Genomic DNA, 27169 nt, shown 5'->3' with positions numbered 1-27169 from the left:
GGAGGGACAGCGCAAGAGGGGAAGGCCCTCTATGAAGTGTATTGATTCAGTGACTGGGATAATCAGGATGGGAGTGTCAAAGACAGTGCGATTGGCACAGGACAGAGTTTAGGGCTGTTGTACGTATGGTCGCTATGAGTCGCAAGTGACTCGATGGCACATAACAACAACACCATGTAGATGGATGGGAATGTGCAAAAGGGGTGTGCTAGCCTATCTCCAAAGGGATTGGTTATTTACCATTTCACAAGGGGACTGGCAAGTCTCACACTGAATTGAGCAAGCCAATGGTGAGAGGTAGATAGGTCTTCTAGCTCCATCAAAGCAGTAGCAAGAAAATGTAGGATGCCCTTCTTTCTCTAGCTACACCTAAGGCATCAACATCTATGGCCGATTGGGGACCTGACATGAGATGGGACCTTGGGTGGCAGGGAGAGCCAATATTGGCAGGACTGAGAACTTGCGAACATTGGCCTAAACCCACAAGGCTCAAGGCTGAGGTGCCTGTGTACACATTACAGGAGCTGTCTTGACTGCATTCTGTTACTAAACAGGATTATAATCTTTTGACTTCCTCAACATGGTTTTGTGTGGTCTGTGAGGTATTGAATTGTATTTTAGACTCAGCAAAGCAGTAAGATTGGTACAAAGATGAGTAGAAAGAGGTATGGGAGAGTGGAGGACATATGTGACCTCATGGGAGTTTGTGTTATTGATGCCGTAGGCAGGGACAGTCCCCTTTGTGAAGTCAGTGAAGGCCAGATATGGTTTTACAGTGGTGTCAGAAGTGAGGCTTGATGTGATGGCTCCAGGCTCATAGAAATGTGGAATTTTGTAAGAAGTTAGGAGTTTGGGAAGTACAATTAAAATGGCTACTTTTGATCCAGCTGAAAAGATTTTTGCTTACTTTATGTTGAGGTACAAGCCATAGTGAAGGCTATAGTTTTACACTTTATCAATAAGCACTTCAAATCATTGTTGGGTTTTGGAAGGAAGGGAATACAGTGCTCTTAATGTGTTATGGTTGAAAAAGATTTCCAGAGAGAATCTGTAACAGGTGATAGTGTTAGGCTTGAAGTTCACATCTGGGAGAAGTTATATTCAGATCATATTATACTGTGTTATATAACCATATGAGGATGTAGACAGTAGAACCAGAGATGAGAGAAAGCAGTACAATTTTTACATTTTAAAAAGTTACAAATAATAAAAGTGGTCATATAAGATGAGAGAAGACTCAGGATTGCACTAGCCTGATAAATCACAATCTATTTTCTTCTCCTTTCTACCTCTGGTCTCACTGGTAATCACAGGACAGTCTGCCTGTATATTCTTTTCTTTCATTTAACATTATGCCATAAAACCATCCACATCCTTGACCCAGTCCGTATACTTTGGAATGGCTTTATCAGGGTCCACTTACAGGAGACACTGCTACGCACATGGCCACTAGCTTATTGCTGGGCATTCAGGTTGCTTGCAGATTGTCTCGGTTGATAACCAGTGTTCGTCTGTGTGCCTCTGGAAAGCAATAACTTTTAAAGGTAACCTTTCATTCTTTCACTATTTTCCTTCCAAGTACCTTATGGTGTCTGTCTCTCCTGTGCTGCCTATAATTCTGTATTTGATGTGTGAAATTCTAGTAATCTCATTTTATTTTTAGCTGCTATCCACGTGCCAAACATATTGAATCAAATCTCTCTTCTTGTGATCTATTCCCCCACCCCACCTCCCTCTTCCAAGACTGTGATATAAGAGTTGTTTTAGAGTTGGTATGACTTAAGGGCTACAAGAGGTTCAGAGATTACCTTTAGGGGTATCCTTGACATCTTAAAATTATGTATATGCATTTTCTAGCAAGAGCATGTATGTTTGGCAAGAAGCTGCACTGCAATCCCAGAGGAACGCGGTTCGAATCCACCAGATGCTCTGCCGGAGAAGGAGGCGCAATCTCCTCCTGTACCAGTCAGATCTGATTTGACGGCACACGCACACAAAATAAAAAAAATAAAAAATAAAAAAAAAGAGCATGTATGTTATGTATCAAGATTCTGAAGTCATCCAGGTGACAAAAAAAGAAGGAAAACCCTGGACTTACAGCCCCTTTTAGCACCATGCATCTTACCTCCCCCTGCGTCTTCTCCTCTCTTTCTGGCCAGATGCTAAAACTGCCTGGAAAAGGAGGCCTAAAATGCCTCTTACTTAATCTTTAAAATGCCACACTCCTCTCCTTCTTGCCTTCCCTTCACTGCAAACCTCCCTGAATGAATACTTTCTACCCACTGTGTTCACTGTTCACTCTCTTATCCTTGTTTACGTCCTAAACCATCAGTCTCTGCCACATGATTCTGTCGAAATGGTTCTTTACAAGAAAAGACTTCTATGCATCAAACAAGCCAACTATTTTCTTTTAAATTCTTCCTACTGTGACTCCTCTAGTATACGGGGTTCTTGACTGGATCTTTTAACTTTTCCTCTCAGGAAATTTTAGACACCGCTTGCTTTTTTCCATCTCTGACTTCTCTTTGTCACTCTTTCCCTGGAATTCTCCCTTGAGGTCAATATATATAGGCACTCTCTCTACTAGATACCTGAAAGTACCTCCAACATGTAAAAAAAAAAAAAAAAGAAAAGAACATGTACCATCCAACATGTAAAAAAAAAAACAACACCAAACATTTATAATATTGTCCCTCAAAAGTACAACTCTAACGGCCAATTTGCACAAATGGGACCAGCATGCTTTCTTTGTCAGGCACAAACACTTGCATCACCCCAGACTTCTTACTTTCAGTCCCTCACCCTATCATAAAGCCAAGTCACCATGTTTACCACTGTTGAGGACACCTGGTGACCCTGTGTCAGGTTCCTATGTCTTTACATATTTATAGGAGAAGTGCACCTTTCTTCCTTGGCATAGTTGGTGGATCTGAACCACTAACCCCTCAGTTAACAGCCTAGCACAGTCCTGTACATAAAGCACACCCCTAGGCTTCCTTCAAAGCTTATGGACGCTTTTTCTACGATGTCACTTCCTGCTGCTGTCTCTGGAGATTCGACTCTTATTACTGTCACTGAGACAGCTGCAGGGGATGTAATATCTTCTTGTTTCTTCTTTTAGACGTTTAGGTTTCTTTTTAGAGTTTTAGGTTTAATCGGAACCAATCCATAACTGACCCTCCAGTGGGTTTTCAGAGGCAGTTTAATTGCGTAGAAGGAGACTCCCCATCTTTTCCCCAAGAAGCAAATCTCATGCCTTCTGGTTGGCAGCACACCTTCTTACCACTAGGCCAGCAGATCTCCCTACCAAGGGCATAAATGTATGCTACTTATGTTTATAAGAGGGGTTTTAAAAGTAAAAACTTAATATTGTGTTTATTTTACCAATTTCTTGGTTTTTATAAACTTAATCTATTCACAGTAGCAACAGTCAAGAAATCAAAAGACATGTTGGAAAATCTGCTATTAAGAACTTCTCTTAAGTGCCAAGGAGCAACAGTATCAGTTTAAAAATGAGAGCATGCTTGGTCTAGACAGTGGCCTTTTCAGTTGCTTCTTATGTATGTGGAAATATCTGAATAAGACCACAGGAATCTGAGTTGTGGTGTTGGACAGGAGTTTTGACTGTACCACGGACCACCAAAAGCAACCAATCTGTGTTGGAGGAAGTGCAGCTCAGTACTCCTTGGAGGCATGGACAGCGAAACTTGGTAGCACTACCTCTGGGTATGTTCTTAGGTGGAGTCAGTTCTTGGAAAAGGATGTCATACTGGGCAAGGTAGAAAGTCAACAAACAAGAGGAGTATCTTCAAGGAGATGGGCTGACACAGTGATGACAACAGTGGGCCTGGACTTGGAAATGACCATGAGAACAGCGCAGCAGAGGACAGGGTTCCGATCTGTTGTTCAGAAGGTTGTTCTGATTCATAGTCCACTCTATGACAGCTAACAGCAACAACCACCATCCTTCCGTGAAAGAGTACAATTAACTACAATTCAATGAAAGGATCTCGAACACTAACTATACTTCATCCTGGTACCTGAAGAGAACACAGCTCCAGCTGTAATTCTCAAGGTTAGACCAGAGGTATCCAACATCTATGAAAGATGCAAAGGCTTTCTCTGGTCGGCCCAGGAAACCAACCATCGCCCAGGAGTAATGATTGAGGAAAGCTTAATAGAGGGGCATCTCACAAAAGCTAAGGGAAATTGACAAGAGGCAGGGAGGGAGTAATTCCTAGGGGATGGTAAAAGGAGTATGTGAGGAGAGGGTACTCTGCAGAGCTGCAGTCTTTTTCTCAGACGCGTTGCCATTGGGTCCCATTTCCTACTCATACGAGCCCTCCACTGGGTTTCAAAGGCTACACATCTTAACAAGAGGAGACAGTTTGTCCTCTTCTTCAGAGCAGTAGGTGGATTTGAACCTCTTCTGGTTAGCAGTGCAGGACTCCAAAGACAGTGCTCCCTCTAGCCTGGCAGGTGCTGACTTGGGGGCATTGATGGGTCCCATTGACCAAGCCCAACCAGAAGTTATGAGCAGGAGAGTGCAGACTGGCCGCCTGGGTCACGGAGAGAGAAGGATACGGGTGAGAAGAGATCCAGAGAGGAAATGCAGAACGGCGAAACCTTGTGTCACTTTCACGCTCTGGAAAGCATTTTCCTGGGAAGACAGGAAACTCATCCACGTTAAACGACTGAGTTTGCTCAGACCACAGGGATCACATGACACTTCAATGGAAACTTCTGCTTTGGAGCCAGCAGAGGTGAAGGGACTGAAACAACACTCCTTCCTCCTCGCCCCTCTGCTCATCCCCAAGTGAGGAAGCCTCTTTCCTTCACTGCCACTTTCTTTTTGTGTTGCCAGATGGCTTGAACACATTTACTGTACAGATAGTAAACATAATGAGACATGTTAATTTTTATTAACAGCTCGCATTGCAGTTTATAATTTACACTACACTGACTGAGCATTAAGAGGTTAATGATGAAATAGTGGACTTCATTATGGAGGAAAACAGCATTAAATTATAAAGCCCAAATATAATACCTAGCAACCTTCTTCCGAACCCTTCTCCAGCCTGAACCCCCGCAGGAGAAGGACTTCGTGTTGGACACTGATGTTGGCTTGTCCCCCATCTCTCCAGCATTCATTTCTGCACCCTCCTCCTCCTGGTCCCCTTCTCTGCTCTTCTGCATAACCCCTGCTATAGTCCCATCAGTGGGCACTGGGAGGGGGCGGAGCTGAGAAGCTGTGCCTGGAGTCGGCGCACTGAGAATCCCTCAGGTGGGCAAGGAGGGGAGGAAGCAAAGGGGGCAGGTCTGTATATTAGGTGGTCCAGCAGGCACCTGTGAGTCACGATGTGGAGTTGGGGACCTTCTGGGGTGCTGGTTTCTTTCTTTGCTAGGTGCCTTTAAATCAGCTGTGACTCACAGTCACTCTATGAACAACAGACAGAAACCTTGTCCCATCCTGGGCCATCCTCACTCTCGGCCAAGCTTGAGCCCATGGCCGCAGTCACGCACCAATCCACCTTCCGGCCCCAGTCACGCACCAATCCACCTTCCGGAGGATCTTCCTGTCTTTCCCCGACCCCCCACCGTTCCCACTTTGATGTCTTTTTCCAAAGACTGGCATTTCTTGGGGTGCTGGTAGGGGCTGGCTCTTCCCCCATCCCTCCACTTCAAGGGCAAAGTAAGACTCTGAAGGTGGAATGTTCAAGAGTGTGGGATCCACAAAATCTAAAACAGGACCAAATCAATAGTTTCCCTTGAAAACCTATAAATAGCTTCCTGAAACCTCCTTTGCCTACCGTCTTGGGATCCATTCCCGGCAGCTCTCCTTTACGACATGGCCAGCTCGTTGGCTTCCACCTGCACACAACCATGCAGACAGGAGCCCAGGGGCCAGCTTGAGCCAGGTAGTGCTCCTACAGGGGACACTGGGCATGCAGCTAGATGGAAGGGACAGGTGATCCCGGAGAAACACCGGCCTCAAGGAGATGGCCAACTCCATCCTCAACTAACTCCTGTATTAGGGAAAACAGACCACGTCCTGAGGGCAAGGGTAGAACTCCACGAGACTAGAAAAACAACTTGTTGCCACCTAGTGATTTGGACTCAGATAACTCTCCCCTGCCCGGGGATTCTCAGGCTGTAAGGCTAACGGGAAATGGTCTCTTTTCTCACAGTACAAGCCGCTGCAGGGTGTGCCGTCAGAGTTGAGGACACACCACTAGCTAGCGAGAGGCTGACCTCTTAAACAAGCCTTTCCTCTTCCCCTGTGGAACTCCACTTTCAGTCCTGGAAACACCACAGTCTGTGGGCCCAGGAATACACCGCCCTCATCACCTCTCTCGGGATCCAACCTGGACAGAATTGGAACCAATTGTCCTTGTTCACCTCACATGCCTATGCCCATCTAGGGAGGGAAACAGAGCTGGGCTTCATAGTCCCTTCTGGGAGATGAACAACGTCTACGTGCGGTGCTCTACAAAGTGTCCACATCCCCGTCATAGGTTTTAGCTGGCTTGTCTTGGCATCTGAGGATTCTTTCATGGAGGTCACATGCATCCAAAGCATTCTCAATACTAAACCAGTGAAAGGAACTTGTACCACAGCAGTGGACACATCATCTCTGACACACACATGGCTCACCTGGGTGCCCGGACAGGATGCACCCCACTCACCCAAAGGCACACTGACACCCACAGCTGTTGAGTCAGTCCCCCTTTCCACCGAGTTCCCCTTGGGAATCTGTCAATCTTTACTGAAGGAAATTGCCCATCTTTCTCCTGAGAATAAGCTGGTAGATTTGAACTACTGGCCTTTCAGTTAGGAGCCCAACACTTAACACGTAACTCTGCCTCCAGGGCTCTTTACCCATTTGGACATCGCTTGTGTTCACAGATTATGTCATAGACTCATCAGTTACTAACTGTTGACATCAGTTCAAGTTCTCAACCTTGATTCCAACCTGGTTCTTCAATCCTTCACCTGGTGAACTAGTGCATGTTTGCCTTGGCAATGACTGATGTTTGTTTCTGGTCATGTGACTACAGGCTGGAGGCATTTGCCCTGGCTCACTGGGAGGTACCAGCAAGCTTTTCTTCCTTCTCATCCTATGACCGGGGTGGGTCTGACAACCTTCACCATGCCTCCTGTCTCCTGTGAAGCTGCTGAAGGGAAGAGGAGCATTGAGAGTGGTCCCCAGGCTCCGTAAGGTCAAGCAGCATCGCTTTCCTGATTTGTCATTGAAAACCATATTCACAGGAGAAAACAAGAGCATAGATTCACTTGTGAAACAAACATGATGCTATATAATATTTAAGCGGTTAGAATGAAATGAAGCTGAGTAGAGTTTTAATAGACTTGCCCCTTGTTTTGCCCTAGACTCAGTATTGCTCTCCATACTTTTTCCTTGAAATAGAACAAAAGTGGAAACAACTTACCGTAAACTGGATTTGGCAACCACCCATGATGTAGTCCAAGAAAGAGTGCATCTTGTGGATCTACACAACACAGAAGGAAAAGAAAAGCAGGTTAGTAACGCATGCCCCGGGGGCATGGAACTACAGGTGAGGCAGAGGGAGAGGAGGGGAGGGAAGGAGGTCCGCTGACTTTATGTCACTGAAGGAGAGCACAGGAGGCTCTGCCTGGGCAGATGGGACTGTGAGAAATGCACTGTCTTCTCTGGCCCGCCTCTTCCCTCTCTGCATTCATGTGTGACTTGGATCAACCTCTCTCTACAGACTAAAAATCATCGTCTCAAGGGTCACCACAGCTTTGAAATGAAGAAATGTGACATTTGCTTCTGTCTTGGTTTCCTCTACTAAAGTTCCTGTCTAGTCATATTGCTAAGGCTGCATGTCATCTGAACAAGCAACTTTCACAACCCCAATTCCTTTACTGAGAGTTAGATATACCCACTCTCCTGTCACGAAGAACAAGAATGAACATTTATTGAACATTTACTATATACCAGGCACTCAACATCCGTTAACTTTCTTAATTCTTAAAATATCTTTAGGATGGCTAAACTTATTAATCTTACTTTATTCATTTTTCAGATGATGAAACTTAGGCTAAGAATGTAAAGCTAGGAAATAGTGGAATCTGGATTCAAAATGATGGCAGGCTAGATTTTTAAAGATGCTGTCAAGACAGTGTGGTACTGGTACTTCAACAGGCACACAGATCAATGGAATAGAATTGAGAGAACCCAGAAATCACCTCTTCTACCTGTGGTCACTTAATCTTGGACAAGAAGACAAAATCAGCTAATTGGGGAAATGACAGTCTCTTTAACAAATGGTGTTGGCAAAATTGGAAAACCATCTGCAGAAAACATAAATAACATCCATACCTCACACCATACACAAAACCCAATTCAAGGTGGGTCAGGGACCTAGAAGTAAAACCAAAGACTATAAACTTCATCAGAGAAAAGCTAGGAACCTCTCTAGAAATTCTAATACAGAGCATGTGCAGTCTTCCAAGCATAATGAAAATCTAACAACCAGGAAGAATCAAATCCCTACACACATCAAAAAGTCCCCTCCAACAGGATAAAAATGAAACCTAGAGATTGTAAAAATATTTAGCAATCACATATCTAATAAGGGATTTGTTTCTAAAATTTATAGATTACTTCAGAACCTTAAAAAGAAAAAGATAAAGAATGGGCACAGGATATGACCAGACACTTCACCAAAGAAGACACTCAGATGGCAAACAAACACATGAAGAAATGTTCAAAATCCATAGCTAGCAGAGAGATGCAAATCAAAACAACTATGAGATATCACCTCACTCAAGCAATAATAGCAAAATTCAAGAGAACAGCAAACAACAAATGCTGGCAGAGTTGTGAAAAGATTGGAACCCTTATTTACTAATGATGGGAATGTAAAATGGTACTGCCACTATGGAAAGCCACTATGGAAAGCAGTCTGCTGCTTTCTCAAAATCTTGGAAATGAAAATACCATTTGACCCAGCAATTGTACTACTGGGAATATACCCTAAAGAAATCAGAGCCACGACTCAAATGGATGTATGCACATTCATGTTTATTGCTATGTTATTCACAATAGCAAAGATAAGGAAGCAACCCAAGTGCCCATCAACAAATGATGGATAGAAAGATTATGGTACAGTCACATAATGAAATGTTACACAACAATTAATTTGTTGTCACACAACATGGGGGAGCTTGGAAGACCTTATGCTGAGTGAAATATCTCAGTCATAAAAGGACAAATACTGCATAACACTGCTGTTATAAAATAGGACAGATGGGGAGGTTGGGGACGGAATGGGAAAACAGTGGAAGACAATGAACACAGCATTAGAATACACGGGGGGAAGAACTGACTGAAAGTAATATATGATAAGGGATTATATGTATGACTACAATCTGAAACAAGGAGTGTATTGTGGGATGGGCAGGGGGTGGGGAGGAGAGGAAGAAAGTGTGCAATGAATAAAATAAATATTTTTTAAAAGTGTGATTTGAATGGAAATTTATGGAGAAGATTACTATTCCCATTCAACCTTTCACATATATTTTAAGATCATGATTCTGATGCCCACATTGTATCACTAGTTTCCCTCCTATTTCTTTGTGATTCTTGTTCCACTCCTCTTTCCATGTCCCTTCCGATCTCCGAGCTTTATCTGGGTAAATGCTGATCATGTCATGGTGTATAGTATCTCTTGGCAAATGCTAACCACGTCACCATGTACAGTTCCTTGTTCTAAGGCCAGAGTACCTCCCTGGTTCAAGCTTTGGATGTGTCTATCATTTAGCTGAAAGTTTTGCCACAAGAGAGTTTAGCTCCAGGCTTGGAGGATGGCTCCAGATACTCTAGCATTTTACCTCTGCTGGAAATCAGTCAGTTTCCTGCCTGACCAATGTTGTCTATATTCTCTAAACATTGTTCATCTCTATCTAGTCTTCATTTCTTTTTCTTTAGGTTTCTGCTGCTTGATTCTTGGTGATAGTCATCTACTCAGCATTTATTGAGCACCTACTATGTACTGAATACTATGGATACAGAGAAAGAGTTTACAATCTGGAGCTTTCAACCTGGACAACCAATAATTGAGACTTTGACTTTAATGTCTCAGTTTATCAGATGCCCAGGGCAGCTTGGCAAAGATTGACCAAAAAAAAAAATCCTTTTTTTGTCTTTCCAGGTATCAGTTCTAAGTAGTTCACGTCTATTGGCAGACCTTTCCTGGGGCTCTGAACAGTGCCTGCTTCTGGATTTTGTTTGAAGCATTTTTCCTGGTAATTGGGACACCTTACATGTATGTTAAAGAAGAAGAATTTACAAATACATGAAATAGCAATGGCTTCAGAGCTCAAGTGCAACAGCAACTGATAGAGAATCAAAACAGATAAAACAATAGACTTAAGGAGTTAGGTGACCATCACGTGACCGAGTCTAGATCTTTTCTTCTGCTTTGCTGGTTAGAGATGATCATATGGACCCAGATGTCCAATCCATCATTCTTGTGCCAGTTATGAGATCCAGTAGTGGCATGTGATCAAGTCAGAGCAGTTAGCCTTCTCCCTCACTCTCTTGTTATGTAAGGATGTGAACCTGCAGCTCTGGCAGCCACTAGGAAAGCAATTTGGGAGAAGGAAATCAAGACAGATGAAGAAAGACTGAGAGAGAAGGGACAGAATCTAGTCAGCATTCAAGTCTTAGTTGGTAGATTCCGACAGACATGAGTTAAAATCCTAGTGTACACCTTTGTGACTCATGTATGTCTGAGTCCAATCCATTACCTCACCCAAAAGTACCAGTCTAGGATTGTGATTAGGGTTAAAAGGAAATTATTACCAGTTCCTTACATCTATTAAATTATCACTGGCAACATCTCTCAGCTGTGATTTAGGAGGTTTCATCATTAACAATGAGATTTTCTGCAAAGTTGGAGCTCCTCTGAGGACAACTGCCAGGCACCACTTATACGTCAGTGGGCACGGTGGCAGGCACATCCTTCTTTAGCCAGCTCTGTCCACTGCTTCCTTGAGCAGAGACTGCCCAATCTGTGGCCAGGACCGGCCTATCTTTGGAGGCAGGAATGTCCTGTGGAGGAGATGGTGGCATAGAGCCACTACAGCTCCCACAGCTCCCACGCTTACATTTCTCATTGTGTTTCTATTAATGCTTTGATGCTCAAGTAGCTATTCTTTTGAAAAAGATCATACCTTCTCCACACATTCTTCCCCTCTGACGGCAATTTCAGCTTTTCTCCTGAGACAGCCCTGCCTTCACACTTCTGCAAGAAAGAGGCTTCACACATACCTTGCACTGATTCAGAATCACAGTGCCTGAGTTCTTGTAATTCTTCTTCTTAGCTTTGTACTTGGGGTTGATGCACTCCCATTGTACCTGAAACAAGAGAAATCATAAGACAGCGTGCTCGGAAACAGGATGAGACACACATTAGGCCAAGCCACCAGGCGCTGCTGTGGATGAGCTGAAGGGCAAACAACTGGACTCTAAGTGGTCAGCCTTGCACGAGAGGCCAGTGATGGAGAGGAGCTGAGAGTGCAAATGATGGAATTATGCTGGTTGGTTTGAATCCCTCCACTTCTCAGCTGTGTGGCCTTTGGCAAATTACTTGATTCCTCTATGCCTTTGACATTTCTGTAGAATGGAACTCATCATGACATTACTTTCATAAAACTGTTGCAAAGATTAAATAATTAATACATAAAATGCACTTAGAATGGTACCTGGCACGTACAATTTCTGACTACTAACAGGGTCAAACCAGGCCTTGAAGGAGAAGATCTGCAGACACGGGGATTGGTACCCATGTACTCAGTCTTAGTGCCTTGGAGTGCGCATAGAGGGTGCAAAAATGGAGGAGCAAAAATGGAGGAATTCCGAATGCTGATCCCAGGAAGTTAATGGAGACTTATAGAATGAGTTTATATGAAACTTTACTGAAAGCTAAAATAATGAATTATGTCACAGCAGAGGCAAAGTAGTTCTCTGTGGGATCACCAAAAGGATCTCTTTCAAAGGGACAACATCAGTGTTGCAGGAGTCACTGGGAACAAAGAGCTTAGCTTTGTTGCTAACTAACCACCAGCAATCCATGGAAGAAAGATGCGACACCTCGTCTCTGTAAGTTTTCAAAACCTCTGCCTCTGAGTTGATCCCAATTCTCTATAGGAAGAGTGGAATTATGCAAAGGGTATCTAACGCTGAAATCTTTCTGGAAGGCAATTCCATATCTTCTTCCCATGCAACTGATGGATTAAAACCACTGACCTCACCATCCTTGTCTCCATGAAGTAGTACTCTGGCTGCACTTTCTCCAAAACATATGTCCATTCTTTTGACAGTATTCTTCTCCAATACCACAATTCAAAGGCATTGATTCTTCTGTCATTCTTATCCACTGTTCAGTTCTCAGATGCATAGCAAGTAATTGAAAAGACCATGGCCTGAATCAGGGGCACCTTAGTCTTTAAACTGACAATTGTTCCTTAGTATATTGGAGAGACCCTCGACTTTATGAAGGCAACATGCCCTTTGATTTCTTGACTAGTTGTATTAAAGGTGTTGATTGTGGATCCAAGAAAGATGAAATCGTTGAGAACTTAAATCTTTTTTTCCATCTCTCATGATGCTTCCTATTGGTCTAGTGGTGCAGATTTTTGTTTTCTTGATGTTGATATTTAATCCATATTGAAGTCTTTGATCTTCTGCAGCAAATGTTTCCAGTACTAATCAATTTCAGAAAACAAGATTGTGCTATCTGCATAATGTAGGTTGTTGATGAGTCTTCCTTCAATCCTGACGCCATACTCCTCTTTATAAAGTTCAGCCTCTCAAATGATTTGCTCAGCGTACAGATTGAATAGGTATGGAGAAAACACGCAGCCCTAACATATGCCTTTCTTGATTTCAAATCATGTAGAATTCCCTTGTTCTGTGGGGACAATAGCTTCTTGGTCTATGTACAGATTTTGTATAAGCATAATTAAGCATTCTGAAATTCCCATTCTTCTCCATATTAGTGATAGTTTATTATGATCTACACGATCAAAGGCTTTGCACAGTCAATAGAACACAAAAAGACTTTCTTCTGGTATTCTCTGCTTTTAGCCAGAATCCATCTGACATTAACAACAATATCCCTCATGTTAAGGCCTCTTCTAAACTCAGCCCTGGAAATTTCCTGTCAATGTACTGTTCTAGGCATTTTTGGATGATCTTCAGTAATATTTTGCTTGCATGTGATATTAATGATATTGTTCTATTAAAGATATAATTTCTAGGTATTGGGTCACCTTTCTTGGGAATGGGATAACTACGAATATTTTCCATTCATGGTCCAGTGTACACACATAGGGTCCAGTGTACATACAAACAGGGTTCAGAGCACACATACAGGGTCCAGTGTACACACAGGGTCCAGTCTGCACAGAGTCTCTGTGTGTGTGAGGGCAATCTACATCAACAGCAGAAGAAACTTCAAGTACTCTGCTTAGACCGGTGTGCCTTTCACCTCAGGCCACACTAGCCTGCTTCCCATCATCACAGCAGTGCTAACTCGGGGGTGTGTGTGTGTGTGTGTGTGTGTGTGTGTGTGTGTGTCTGCCTTCTGCTCACCAGAAGTTACACCAGGCTGACTGCAAGTGTCAGGGGTTTAAAGGTTTGCAGAGACAAATCTCCACTAATGACGGACGTGGAGTGGTTTATACACACCATATTTCCTTTACCTCTGGGTGGCAGACCTCTGAAAGTTGTGCTCTACACGTTCCTAGAATTTTCATAGAAGGATTAGATGTGAATTTCTCACATGACAGCTAGCTAGCTAAAGTACCATTTCTTGTCTTCCTCTCCTTCCCTGTCTCTTCTCCATCCCCTACTGGGATAGGTGTGTCTCCGTCATTTTATAAAGAAATTCTGTGCACTGAAATCCCACCTGAGTTGCTTCCTGGGGGTCTGGACTGAGATGCCACGTCACCTTGCAGGTTGCCTTCCATACTGGAGATACTGGACAAATAACGTGATTCAGAGGAACGGATGATGACAACTCCTCTGCTCACTTTATTATATATTCATGCCAAGATATTAGTGTCTAAAGGTAAACAAATGTCTGCACTGAGTGACCGTTTGCACCGAGTGACTGTGTGCGCTGAGTGACCGTGTGCACTGAGTGACTGTCTGCACCGAGAGACTGTGTGCACTCGGTGACTATGTGCACTGAGTGACTGTGTGCAGTCAGTGATGTGTGCAGTCACTGACTGTGTGCATTCAGTGGCCATCTGCACTGAGAGACTGTGTGCACTCGGTGACTATGTGCACTGAGTGACTGTGTTCACTCGGTGACTGTGTGCAGTGAGCGACTGTATGCAGTCAGTAAGCATGTGCACTCTGGCCATGTGCACTGAGTGACCGTCTGCACCGAGAAACTGTGTGCACTCAGTGGCCGTGTGCATTCGGTGACCACGTGCACTGAGTGACTGCTGCACTGAGTGACTGTGTGCAATGAGTGACTATGTGCACTCGGTTGCCGTGTGCACTGAATGACTGTGTGCAGTCGGTGGCCGTGTGCACTCGGTGATTGTGTGCACTGAGTGGCCGTGTGCAATCGGTTGTCGTGTGCACTCGGTTGCCGTGTGCACTGAGTGAAGGTGTGCAGTCAGTGACGTGTGCAGTCAGTGACTGTGTGCACTCAGTGGCCATGTGCACTGAGTGACCATGTGCACTGAGTGGCCGTGTGCACTGAGTGGCCGTGTGCACCGAGCGACCGACCGTGTGCACTCGGTGGCCACAACCACATGCTGAGCAGGGCTGGGACTGTGAGGATGGTGCCGGGCACGGTTCTGATCTGTCGTTCATTGGGTCCCTGTGAGTCATAATGGACTCAGTGGCATCTACCAACAACATAGCCTGCTCCTGCCCACAGTCCTAGAATGTCACTCAGAAGACACAGGAAATTGAAGCTGTTTCTGACAGGACTGAGGCAAGCTGACAGAGTGCTGACCCCCAGGAAGCCCCCTTTCTTCTGTGTGCACACGTCTTCGTATGGATGCACTAGCTGTGAGCTCAGCCATGTGCTCTGACTTTTGACGATGTGACAGCGAACACAATGTGAGCAGAAGTGTCTGTGTATTGGGATTCTCCGAATGTTGAGGAGTGTTCCCCACTGTAAGAACAACAGAAAATCAACCGAACAATGAAGGGAACAAGAGAAGCCTAGAATAAAAGATACAGGGTAAAGGAGCACATGGCAATGAACCCCAGCCACCTCTGTGGAGACCCGAGCGAGCCCAGCTACCATGAGGAGCAGAGACGACTGGTCCCAGCTGGACTCTGCCCACACTGCCAGAGACTGCTAATAAAGAAATGATTTCTTACTCAACCAAGACGTTTGTCATGATTCATTACTTGTTGCTGTTGTTAGGTGCCACTGAGTCTAGTATGACTCATAGTGACCCTGTGAACAACAGATCTGAACCCTGTCCTCTCCTGTGCCATCCTCACAATCTCTGACACACGGGAGCCCATCGCTGCAGTCACTGTATCAATCTACTTGTTGAGAGTCTTCCTCTCTTTCATCATCCCTCCACCTTTCCAAGCATAATGTCCCTCTCCAAGGAATAGCCTCTCTTAGCAACAAGCCCAAAACATGTGAAGTGAAGCTTTATCATCTTTGCCTCCAAGGAGAACTCTGACTGCACCTTCTCCAAGATATATCTACTTGTTCTTTGGCTGTGCATGGGGTATTGTTCCCCAACATAACAGCTCAAAGTCACCACTGTTCAATTTGTTACTTAGCATCAGGTAATTTACACAATAATTTCGTGTCACTTGTAGACTGTAACAGGGACTGGGCAACCAAATGAAAATATGGAAGAGGGATTGCCCACTGACTTGGGGAACTCCAGACTCTCTCCAAGTCAGGGATTCTTGGGGACAAATGAGTTCTTTGAAGAAAGAGAGAATCTATCATCTCACGATGGCTGTCTGTCTTTCCTTCCTTTCAGCTTTCTTCCCATTCCTTCTCCAAACGGGTGGTGCTTGTTAAGGAAGAATTCAGTCCTGAGTCAGAACAGATTTGACATATTTGGACTGACTCATCCTAGGTCTCTCCCAAACCAATCAAAATGGAAATGGCCTTTCTCTCAAAGCTTCCTCTAATATTACAGTATTAACCAGCGGCTTAGGGATTTACTCAATAGTTGGAAAGAAAAGCCTCTAAAATTAACTCTACTTATTTCTTTGTACTTGGATATGCCTTCAGGAGAGGCCAGTCTCTGGAGAAGGCCATCATGCTTTGAAAAGTAGAGAGTCAGTGAAAAAAGGAAGCCATCACTGAGATGATCAACACAGAGACTGCAGTGAGTTTAAGTAGAGATTGTGAGAATGGAACAGGACTGGACAGAGATCCATTGTATTGTGTTTAGGGTCATGAAAAATAGGATCCAGTGTGAATAACACTGGCAACTAACAACATCATTGCTTTATAGTATACATTCCCCCAGTAGTCTCAAGTTTTAAATTAAAGATGTTGTTTAGGTGTCACTGAGTCACCTATGTCTCACAGCAACCCTACGAACAACAGATCTGAAGCTTAGCCTATCCTGTGCCATCCTTAAATTGTTGCCATTGTGGTTATGTGCTGTTGACTTGACTATGACTGCTAGTGACCCTATGAACAATGATTCTGAACCTTGTCTTATCCAATGGGATCCTCGCCATCTCGGACACGAGCCCTTTGTTACAAGTCACTATGTCAATCTTGTTGAAGGTCTTCCTCTCTTAAGCTGACCCTCTACCTTTCCAAACATGAAGTTCTTCAAAGACTGACCCCTCCTTACAAGATGCCCCAAGCATGTGAGACAAAACTTCACAACCTTGTACCCAAGAAGCACCCTGGTTTCACGTTCCCCAGGATGTACTATTAGTTCTCTTGGCAGTCCACGGATATTCAGCACTCTTCTCTACCACCACAACATAAGACATCAACTCTTCTGTCACCCTTAGTTATTGCCTAGCTTTCAGATGCACAGCAAGTAATTGACAAGACCACGGCTTGAATCAGGTGTACCCTAATTGTCAGACTGACATCATTGCTCCTTAGTAATTTGGAGTGGTCTCTGACTGTAGACTTTCCCAATGCAGTATGTCTCCTGATCTCCTGACTGCTGGGATCAAGGGTGCTGATATCCAAGTAAGATGATGTCATTGACGTCACACTTTTCTCCACTTATCATGATGCTGCTTATCGACCTGTGGTGAGGATTTTTCTTTTCTTGATGTTGAGATGCCGTTATGTACCAGAGAGTTGGAACGGACCCATAGCTGATGCTCCACTGGGTTGTCAGAGGCAGTAGATCACAGGGGACGATACTGCCTGTTTTTCTCCCACAGAGCGGCTGATGAAGTTGAGGTGCACGCTTGCATCATAGGTGATTTCATTTGATCCTTAAAAGGATCCTCTAAGTACAATTGTACCTCTTTTTAATTAGGTGTGAAAGCTGAGACAGAGAGAGATTAAGTCACTTGTCCAAGGCTTTACAGATAAAGAAAACGAGCAATACTTCCATCATCCCTCTACATTTTACCAGTGGGAAAACTGTGCCATATTGGGGCGACCTCTTTCCCAAAGTCTCACAATTATTTGGATTAGGCAAGTCATCATCAAAGGCCAGTCTCTGCAGGACAACGTGTTGGAAAGTAAGAGGCAGTGAAAAGGAGGAAGATCCCTTAAGGAAGTGGGCAGACACAGTGACTCCAGCAATGGGTTTGGTCACAGTGGAGCTGGTCAGGGTGGTGCAGGGTCACATAGGGCGTCACCCTGGTGGACACAGGATTACCGCGTGGTGGAGCTGACCTCGCAGCACCTGCCAGCACCGTACAAGGATCGAGGTGCTTCTACCCCGTCAGGCTCCATTTTCATTACACTTAACCCTGTACGTGAACCCACCACCAGGTGTCCCACATGTGGCTGGGTGTGACATGTGCTCTGGGGGAGAAGCATCAGGAAGCACTCCCAGGGGTTTACCACGTACCTGCTTGCCCTCCAGGGCACCCCTCATCTCCTTGAACGTCGAGGTGAATTCTCCAATGAAGTCATGCTTGCCATTGGAGTCCCAGTCCCATACTATGCACTGCAAGAAAAAAAAAGAAGAGTTTTGTTGTGGTTGCAGTTTCGCTTTTAAAGAAGAAAGGGCAGCTGAAGGCAGAATGTGCTTCGTGTGGGATTGTGGCACACACAGCACAACGTTCCTTTTGTTTTTAGAACCTTTACGTAGCTGTGATCTCCAAGCAATTCTGTAATGCAGAGAGAGCTGTAATTGTTTAGTCGCTTTTCAGACACGGCCAAGAAGACCCAAAGGAGAGAAATGCCCCGCCAAGGGAATATCTAGTAAGTGCCAACGTGGGACCCGACTCCAGTCCCAGTTCTTTTCACCATGTTGTCTCCTGTTAGCTGCTGTCAAGTCAATGTCGACTTATGGTGACCACATGTCCCAGAGCTTCTCTGCCCTGCCTGGCTTTCTGGAAGGGCGCCCTGGCAGCCTAGTTTGTAGAGTTACGCTGCCAATCTTGGGTCATGGCTCTGACAGGTAAAATTCAATGGAGGCTCCTTGGGAGAAAGATGAGCAACCTCTTTTCTTGCAATTACAAGCCTAGGAAGCCCAAAGGAGGGTCGGCAGAGTCACTTCCAACCCGAGGGCAGTGAGAGAGTTGAGAATCTTTACTGAAGCATCTTCAGACTTCGCTTCCGTAACGGTGCTGGTGGGGTTCAAACTGCCAACATTAGGTTAGCAGCCCACACACACTTTCAGTGACAGACAGGCACACAGATTGGGACCGGATCATGTGGCAGTCATATGAAGCATCCATAGTGGTAGCTTAGGTGTAGTGATTTGGATGAGGCTTTATCAATATCACAGTTTTATTTTCTTTTTGTCCTACAGACTAAGATTGGAGGAAGACTCATCAACAACCTATGCTATGCAGATGACACAACCTTGCTTGCTGAAACTGAAGAAGAACTGAAGCACTTGTTACAGAAGGCCAAGGACTGTGATCTCCAATATGGATTGAAGCTCAACATCAAGAAGACAATGATTCTCACCTCTGGGCCAACTGGAAGCACCATGATGGATGGAGAAGAGATTGAAGTTGTTAGCAATTATAGCTTGCTCGGCTCCACAATCAACACTGTTAATACCAGCAGTCAGGAAATCAAAAGAATAATTGCACTGGGGAAATCTACTGTCAGTGACCTCTCTAGAGTGCCGAAGAGCAATGATGTCAGTTTAGAGATTAAGGTGTGCCTGATCCAGGTCGTGGTCTTCACAATTACTTGTTATGCTTCAAAGAGCTGGACAATGACTAAGGACGACAGAAGAAAAATCTATGCTTTCAAGTTGTGGTGCTGGAGAAGACTCTTGAACATACCATGGACTGTCAAATAAAAAAGGTCTTTCCTGGAGAGAATGAAATCAAGTCTCTCCTTGGAGGCTAGGATTTTGAAGCTCCTTCTTAAATACTTTGGGCATGTGGCCAGGAGAGACCGATCATTGGAGAAGGACACCATGTTCAGAAAGGTGGAGGGACAGTGCAGGAGAGGAAGACCCAATAACTGGGCAATGGGGATCAGTGTGTTGGAATTAGTGAGACTGGCTCAGGACAGGGAAGGCTTCAGAGCTGCTGTACAGAGGGTTGCTGAGGGTCACAGGTGACTTGATGGCACATAACAACAACAAAGACTAAGAGGGAGTTCTGGCAGCCTGACAGGTAAGAAGTTGTGCTCTTGACCCAAAGGCAGGCAGTTACAGTTCATCAGCTGTGATGAGGAAGAAAGAGGGTCAGTTTCCCCTTGTGGGATACAACTGGTGAAAACCCTCTGGAGGGTCAGCTATGAGTCAGTTTCCACACAACAGTGATGATATTATTTAAAGACTAGAGAGGGATACCAATAAAAAAATGTTACAATGGGAGCCTTTAACTCTGTCCACATGAATAATGAGTGCAAGTCAGGGACAGATAAGCTGAATTTGGAAGAATTGGACACCTACCACACATAAGATGTTAGAATTTATTTCTAACAAGAGGAAACCATCTAAAAATATTAGGGATAAACCCATGGCTCCCAAACCCATTGCCAAGTGACTGTGGAAATAAGCAAGAGAATCTCTGTTCAAAGATGCCTTAGGAGGCAAGAAAGTTTTCCAGGTGAAGTTGGACCAGAGTCTTAAGCACTTGCTCACTCTCTCTCTCCTCTTAAACCAACTATTTATTTATTGCAAATATTTGTTTCTATGTATATAGAAACAATTGTTATGTGTTCTTGAATCACCTGCGGTTCATAGTGACCCTGTGTACAACAGCCCTGAAACCTGCTCTATCCTGTGCCAATTTACTGTCTCTGACACACCGACCCTTATTACCCCAGTCACTGTATCAATCCATCTCATCCAGGGTCTCCTTCTCTTTATCTGTCCCTCCAGCCTTCCAAGCATGATGTCCCTCTCCAAGGATCGGTCCCTCCTTGCAACATGACCAATGTATGCCCAAAGACGAAGTTTCACAATTCTTGCCTCCAAGGAGCAGCCTAGTTTCACCATTTCTAGGACAAACTTGCTTGTTCTTCTGGCGGTCCATGGTATGTTCAACACTCTTCTCTAGCACCACAGCTCAAAAGCATCAATTCTTCTATCATCCCTAGTCATTGTCCAGCTCTCTGATGCATGGCAAGCAATTGCAAAGACTATGGCCTGGATTAGGCGCACTTTAGTCTCCAGACTGATGTCATTGCTCTTCAGTACTCTGAAGAGGTCTCTGATAGCTAACCTTCCCAAGGCAATTTGTCTATTGATTTCCTGGCTGCTAGTACCCAGAGTGTTGATTGTGGAACCAAGCAAACTAAAGCTGTTAACAATCTCAATCTCTTCACCATCCATCATGATGCTGCCAATTGGCCCAGTGGTGAGAATCTTTGTTTCCTTGATGTTGGCCTTCAGTCCATATTGAAGGCTGCAGTCCTTGTTCTTTTGTAGTAAGCAACAATAGAAACAATGGAAAAGTTTAATATCAACACTCAAAACAAGGCCAGGTGCGGACAGAGGAACAAGTCATAAATTATGCATGTTGTTGTTATGTGCCATCAAGTCACCTATGATGCAGAATGACCCTATGTACAAGAGCTCTGAACCCCGCTCCAACCTGGAATTTAATTTTTAGGTGAAGAAAATTGAAACAAGCCCATAAGAGAAAAAATATGATATCTGTTGTACATCTTAAGCCAATGATTTGTCACATGGAATCACAAACTTCATATGTATCAATGCTGCAAAAAGTGACTGTCATTTAAATTTGCTGTAGATAAAGTCACGGAAGATTGGGTAGGGTGATCTCAGAACTTTTGTCTGACTTAAAGATGCTAAAATCTGTTCTATTTCTGGAGGTTGTGAGGGAAAATCATGCAGACCTCATGACTGGAGCAACTTCCCTATTACAGTGACCCGTTCCCCACTGCAATGACCCCCTCTTACTGCAGTGAAACCTCTCCCTTCTGCAGTGACCCCTCTCTAGTTGAGTGTCTCCTGCAGTGACCCCTCCCTCCTGCAGTGACCTCCTCCCATACTGCCGTAGCCTCTTTCTTCTTGCAATGATTGATCCCTTTTAATAAATCCTCTCCTTGCCTTAAAAATAGATTTTAAAAAAATAAGTCCATTGAAAAATTAAGCTTATTCTGGTTGTGATACTAAGCAATATAATTTTGCTTTAGTAGGAGTTATGATATATCTTTTTAATTTAAGTCAGGATGAAGTTCTACTCATTCTTTCCAATGAAACAGTGAAACCTATCAACTGTTCGGCCATTTGGAAACACTCTTCAGAATGTGCACTGTGTTACATTGCAAAATACTGTGAATTGATCTGTTGTTACTTATATAACCTGGTGTTCCCCTCTTGGTCAATAGCCTCTCCTTACTAACTCTGACACTAACATGTTTATTACCTGGAGAAAGAAAACTTGTTTTCCCAGAAACAGACTGAGAAAGAATGGTTCCTGGGCTGTTAACTTCAAGGTTCGTAACTGTCAGATTGTCACCATCACTCATTGCATGCTGAATTGCAGTGCTGGATAGACTCTTACTCTTTCTTTTGTTTGTTGTTAGGTGCTATAAAGTTAAGTACAACTCACAACAACAGCATGCTCTGCTTCTTCGAGCTTGATGATGATGAACTTGATGATGGTGAGCTTGATGGGGTGAGCTCAATGACGGCAAGTTCAGTGATGGTAGTGAGCTTGATGAGGGCAAACTCGATGACGGTGGTGAACTTGACAGTGGTGGGCTTGATGAGGGGAAGCTCGATGATGGTGGTGAACTTGATGATGGTGAGCTCGATGAGGGCAAGCTCGATGATAGTGGTGAACTTGACAGTGGTGGGCTTGATGAGGGGAAGCTTGATGATGGTGGTGAACTTGACGATGGTGAGCTCGATGAGGGCAAGCTCGATGATAGTGGTGAACTTGACACTGGTGGGCTTGATGAGGGGAAGCTCGATGATGGTGGCGAGCTCGATGGAGAGCGCGACGATGGCGATCTCGATGAAGCTGAGCTCAGTGATGGTGGTGAGTTTGATGATGGTAAGCCTGATGATGGTGAGCTCGATGACAGTGAACTCCATGATGAACTCGATGACGGTGAGCTTGATAATGGTGAAATTTCTCTTTTCTGAGTCTGAGCTTGTTTGGTGTGAGCAAAACAAGTGTGGCAAAACTACATATTCTCACCCAAAAGGTGCTATTTACTTTATTAGTAACCTATTCAATTCTATTGATGAGCCACAAACACCCGACAATTGCATAGGCCTACCCAGTCATGTGGGACAACCTGCAGTATGCAGATGGCACAACCTTGCCTGCTGAAAATGAGGGGGGCTTGAAGCCCTTGTTATAGAAGATCAAAGACTACAGCCTTCAAAATGGACTGCATCTCAATGCCAAGAAAACAGAATTTCTCACAATGGACTTATAGACAACATTCTGATACTGTTGTTAAGTGCCGTTGAGTTGTCTGCGACTCATAGCCACCCCTATGTACACTGGCTGACCCCTGCCCTGTCCTGAGCCAGTTTCACTGACTCTAACATACCTAAGTCCATTGCCTCACTTACTGTATCAATCCATCCCTTTTGGGGTCTTCCTCTTCTGCACTGCCCTTCCACCCTTCCAAGCATGATGTCCTTCTACAAGGATGGGTCCTTTCTGGCCATGTGCTCCCAGTATGCAAGACAGAGCTTAAAAATCCTTGCCTCCAAGAAGAAACTCAGTTTCACCTTCTCCAAGACAGACCTATTTGTTCTCTTGGTGGTCCATGGTATTTTCAAGACTTTTCTGCAGCACCACAACTCAAAGGCATCAATTCTTCTGTCAAAAGATTGAAACTGTCAATGAATTCATCTTGGATCCACAATCAGCACATGTGATACCAGCAATCAGGAAATCAGGAGTATTATTGCACTGAGAAAGTTTCTAGTTAGGGACCTCTCCAAATTACTGAGGGGCAACAATGTCAAGTTGAGGGCCAAGGTGTACTTGATTCAGCCCATGGTCTTTTCAAGCACTTTCTGTGCATCTGAGAATTGGACAATGAATAACGATGACGCAGGAAGAATTGACACCTTTGAATGGTGGTTTTGGGGAAGAGTGCAGAATATCCTTTAGGCTACCAACACCCCACTGATCAAATAGATATGTCGTGGGGAAAGTGAAGCCAGTGTGCTCCTTGGAGGCAAAGTTCGGCCTCACACACTTTGGGCACATTGTTAGGAGAGGCTATTCCTTGAAGAGGGACATCAAGCTTGGAAAGGTGAAAGGTGGAAAGAAGAGAGGAAGATGCTCTTCCAGATGGGCTGCCGCGGTGACTGCACAGTGGGCTTAACTAGCCAGGGATGAGGATGGCACAGGATGGGCCAGGGTTCACATCTGTTGTTTGTAAGGTTGCAATGCGTTGTACTCAACTCAGTGGCACCTAACCACAACCACCCAGTCATGTGGTGAGAGTTAAGCCCACAATGGCTAGAAAAGTGATACTGATAATTCAGCACAGCAGAGCCTTTGAATTGCGCTTTAGTGACAAATACTGACTATATGATGGCAGCCAAAAGAACAAGCGCATCTGTCTCGGAAGAAGTATCGAGAGAGCAGTCCTTAGCTAAGAGGACAAGGAGACTTCATCTCATCTATGTGAATCATGTTACCAGGATGGGGAGGGGAGTAGTGCTTAGGGAAAGACCAATCCTTGGTAAGGCAGCAGGTCAGCAAAAGAGAAGACGACCTTTCACGAGATGGAACGATACAGACTGCAATGATGGGGTCACGCACAGCAGAGATGGTGACAATGACACAGGGGTTAGAGATGCTTTGTTCTGTTGTCACTCAACAGCACCCAACAACAAGAAGAAGAAAATCTTACAAAATTCTAGTCACCCATACCTTAATCGCAGAGGTTCCAATGCAGCTGTCTGAGGTTGGTCTCAAGAACACCCCTTTAAAACAATCTGCCCCTCACGTGCATGTGTCTCGGACCACATGCTAGAAACACCAGTCAGAATATCCGAGAATCATTCTTTTTGTAAAAGCTGGTTACAATGAAAGGTTGGCTGGCATTTATCTTCTTCTACCCAACAAAAACTCAGCCATAATCGAGACGACCAGCCTGGCTCGTTAGTGATCATTCATTGTAGCTCTAAGCAAACAAGCAAAACCCTGTAATGGTGAGCTCATGACAGCCAGACTGAGAGACGTCCAAGAGGGAAGGATGGTGAGCATTTTGGCCTTATCTTGCCGGTACACCCATGTTTGCTCTTCCGGGCTTCAGGCCAGCCCAGTGACATTCCACCACAGAGTATGTCCAATTGGAAACCTTCAATGGAGATTTATGGCCTTGGGTGACTGATTAGTTCAGATAAGCTTCAGAGGTTCCCAAATACTTGCCCAAACCCTTTTAGCATCACACTTTGCTACTTTTTAGGGAGAATGGAACTTTTTGGTTGTGTGGGCAGAGTGAAAAGGCAGGCTTTGACAGTGACTTATGCTGATGTTTTCAAGGAGAATTCTGTCTTCATTATTAAAAGTCACTCTACACTGGCTCTGTTCTCTTCAGATTTGTAGGTTTGAGATCTTTTGAGAATTATATTTGATTGGAAGAATTATGGGTGGCTAGATTCAGGAAACTTCCTGTGTGAAATATAAGCATAGACATAATTTAATAACAGGAGATGGTTCATTCAGGATGGTGAAGCTTCATCTCACGTACTGTGGGCACATTGTCAGGAGGGACTTGTTGTTGGGGGAAAAATCATGCTGAGAAAAGTGAAGGGTCAGAGAAAGAGAGGCAGACCCTCGATGAGATACATTGACACAGTCACTGTAACAATGAGATCGAGTGTGACAGCTATTGTGAGGACAGTACAGAATATGACAGGGTTCAGATGGTTGGGGTCCATAGGGTCAGTATGAGATGTAGTCAACTGGATGTCATTGAAAAACAACAACAACAGTCCCGGGCTTTTCAGCTAAGTGAATGGAGAGACCGTGTGCCATTCGTCTGGGTGGGAATCACAGGAAGCCAATGGACAGTTTCACATTTGGCAATGTTGAATTCTGCCCTCTTGACCTCTAATCAACACTGTGATTCTAGATACCATGACAGCTAATCATTGTTTTGTCTAGTAAAACGCCTCTGTCTCGGTTTCTAAATGAGCTACTGTACTTATAGTTATTGACTGATATAATTTTACATTGGAGATTACCCACTGTTGGGTCCCTGAGGACAAGAAGGCACTTGAAGACTGGACAGGAACAGATGACTCCATCTGAACAGCTGAATCAATCCGGCAACCACATGCAGGGACAGTCAAGAGGAAGGCTTGGCATAGCCAGGCAACCTTGCTACTGAGTATTTCCAACAGAAGCTCATGTACTCACTTCTGTTTAATTATTGCCCAAAGCGGTTACCACCGCTATTTGAGACTTGGAAGTTTTAGTAGGGCAAGGGAACAAAACAGACCCTAACGTCATGGTGGATCTTACTGCTCTGAAGCCTCCTGCTTTCTTTATCACCACCATTGCTGTAGTGTCCATGGTACTCCGATTTACTCTCTTGTTTTGACATCTGGTTTATCCATTGAGTTCAATGGCATCACAGCTTTGATGCTCAAGAGCCAAAGGCAAAACTCCTTGAGAGCAAAGATGATGAAACTCCACCTCTTGTACGGGGGACGTGTTGGCAGGAGAAGCTACTCTTGGGAGGAGAGATCTTGCTTGGAAAAGTGGAGGGCCAGCAAAAGAGGCGATGACCTTCAGTAAGTTGGATCGACACAGTGACTTCAGCAATTGGTTCAAGTGTGTCAGAGACGAGGACGACACAGGACTGGGCAGGGGTTAGATCTGTTCTTGATAGAATCATTGTGATTGATACTAGATTCGATGGCACGTAACAGCAACAATACTTCAAATTCTCATACTCATTATGCTTCTGACCACCAGCACATCTGGTGTAAGTTTTCTTCCTGCTCCTACCCCAGATTTGGTCCATATAGTCTATTCTAACCTCTTTTGAGATAACCAGAAACCAACATTATGATAACCTACTACTCTTTCTTTTTTAAAATTTCATTTAGCCAAATATGAGAGGAACTCTCTGCTCCCAGCAATTTATTTTCTGTGTCGCTTAGCCTTTCAGCAAAGCTTCTGAATACATGGCTAATCTGTACTTCACTGAGTTCTAACTCTTACTTACACATTTTGAGCACTAAAATTTGAGAGTCTGAAGGTCAAGTAAAAGAAAAAAGAAGTCTGAACCAAGTTGTTACGACTGAAACTATTTGTCCAAGAGAATCCACCCCGTCTTCTAAACCGTAACTAAGAACCAACTCCAGGCTATCACACTTGTGGGGAGTTGGGAGAACCTGAATCTATGAGGCATGTAGGAAGACATCCTATTCTCTCTATCCAGATGGAGCCAGACACACGTTTGCAAGATGGACAAGCAGTGGCCTGAGATTTTGACAGTGCTAAGCAGGGCGCTGACCTATCTTATCAGGCTCATTACCCAAGTAATAGAACTTTCCTTCTCATTACATTCCCATTGCGGGGAAGACG

The 27169-nt window shown here is 44.4% G+C and overlaps 1 protein-coding gene across 1 annotated transcript in view; it reads right to left on the bottom strand.

The window, feature by feature from the left end:
• The window catches only part of CPNE4 (copine IV), a 355861-nt gene that overhangs the window by 56715 nt on the left and 271977 nt on the right, over positions 1–27169 (bottom strand). The window contains exons 7-9 of the mRNA XM_006883318.1: positions 18055–18153; positions 11318–11404; positions 7449–7508 (exon numbers count right to left, since the gene is read on the bottom strand). Coding sequence (XP_006883380.1) covers positions 7449–7508; positions 11318–11404; positions 18055–18153 — 246 coding nt within the window. The remainder of the gene's footprint in view (positions 1–7448; positions 7509–11317; positions 11405–18054; positions 18154–27169) is intronic.

The sequence above is a fragment of the Elephantulus edwardii genome, unplaced genomic scaffold (genome assembly GCF_000299155.1).
Source record: "Elephantulus edwardii isolate Elephantulus edwardi_28Jun2011 unplaced genomic scaffold, EleEdw1.0 scaffold00027, whole genome shotgun sequence".
NCBI classification, from domain to species: Eukaryota; Metazoa; Chordata; class Mammalia; order Macroscelidea; family Macroscelididae; genus Elephantulus; species Elephantulus edwardii.
This window is presented reverse-complemented; position numbering and strand designations above follow the sequence as displayed.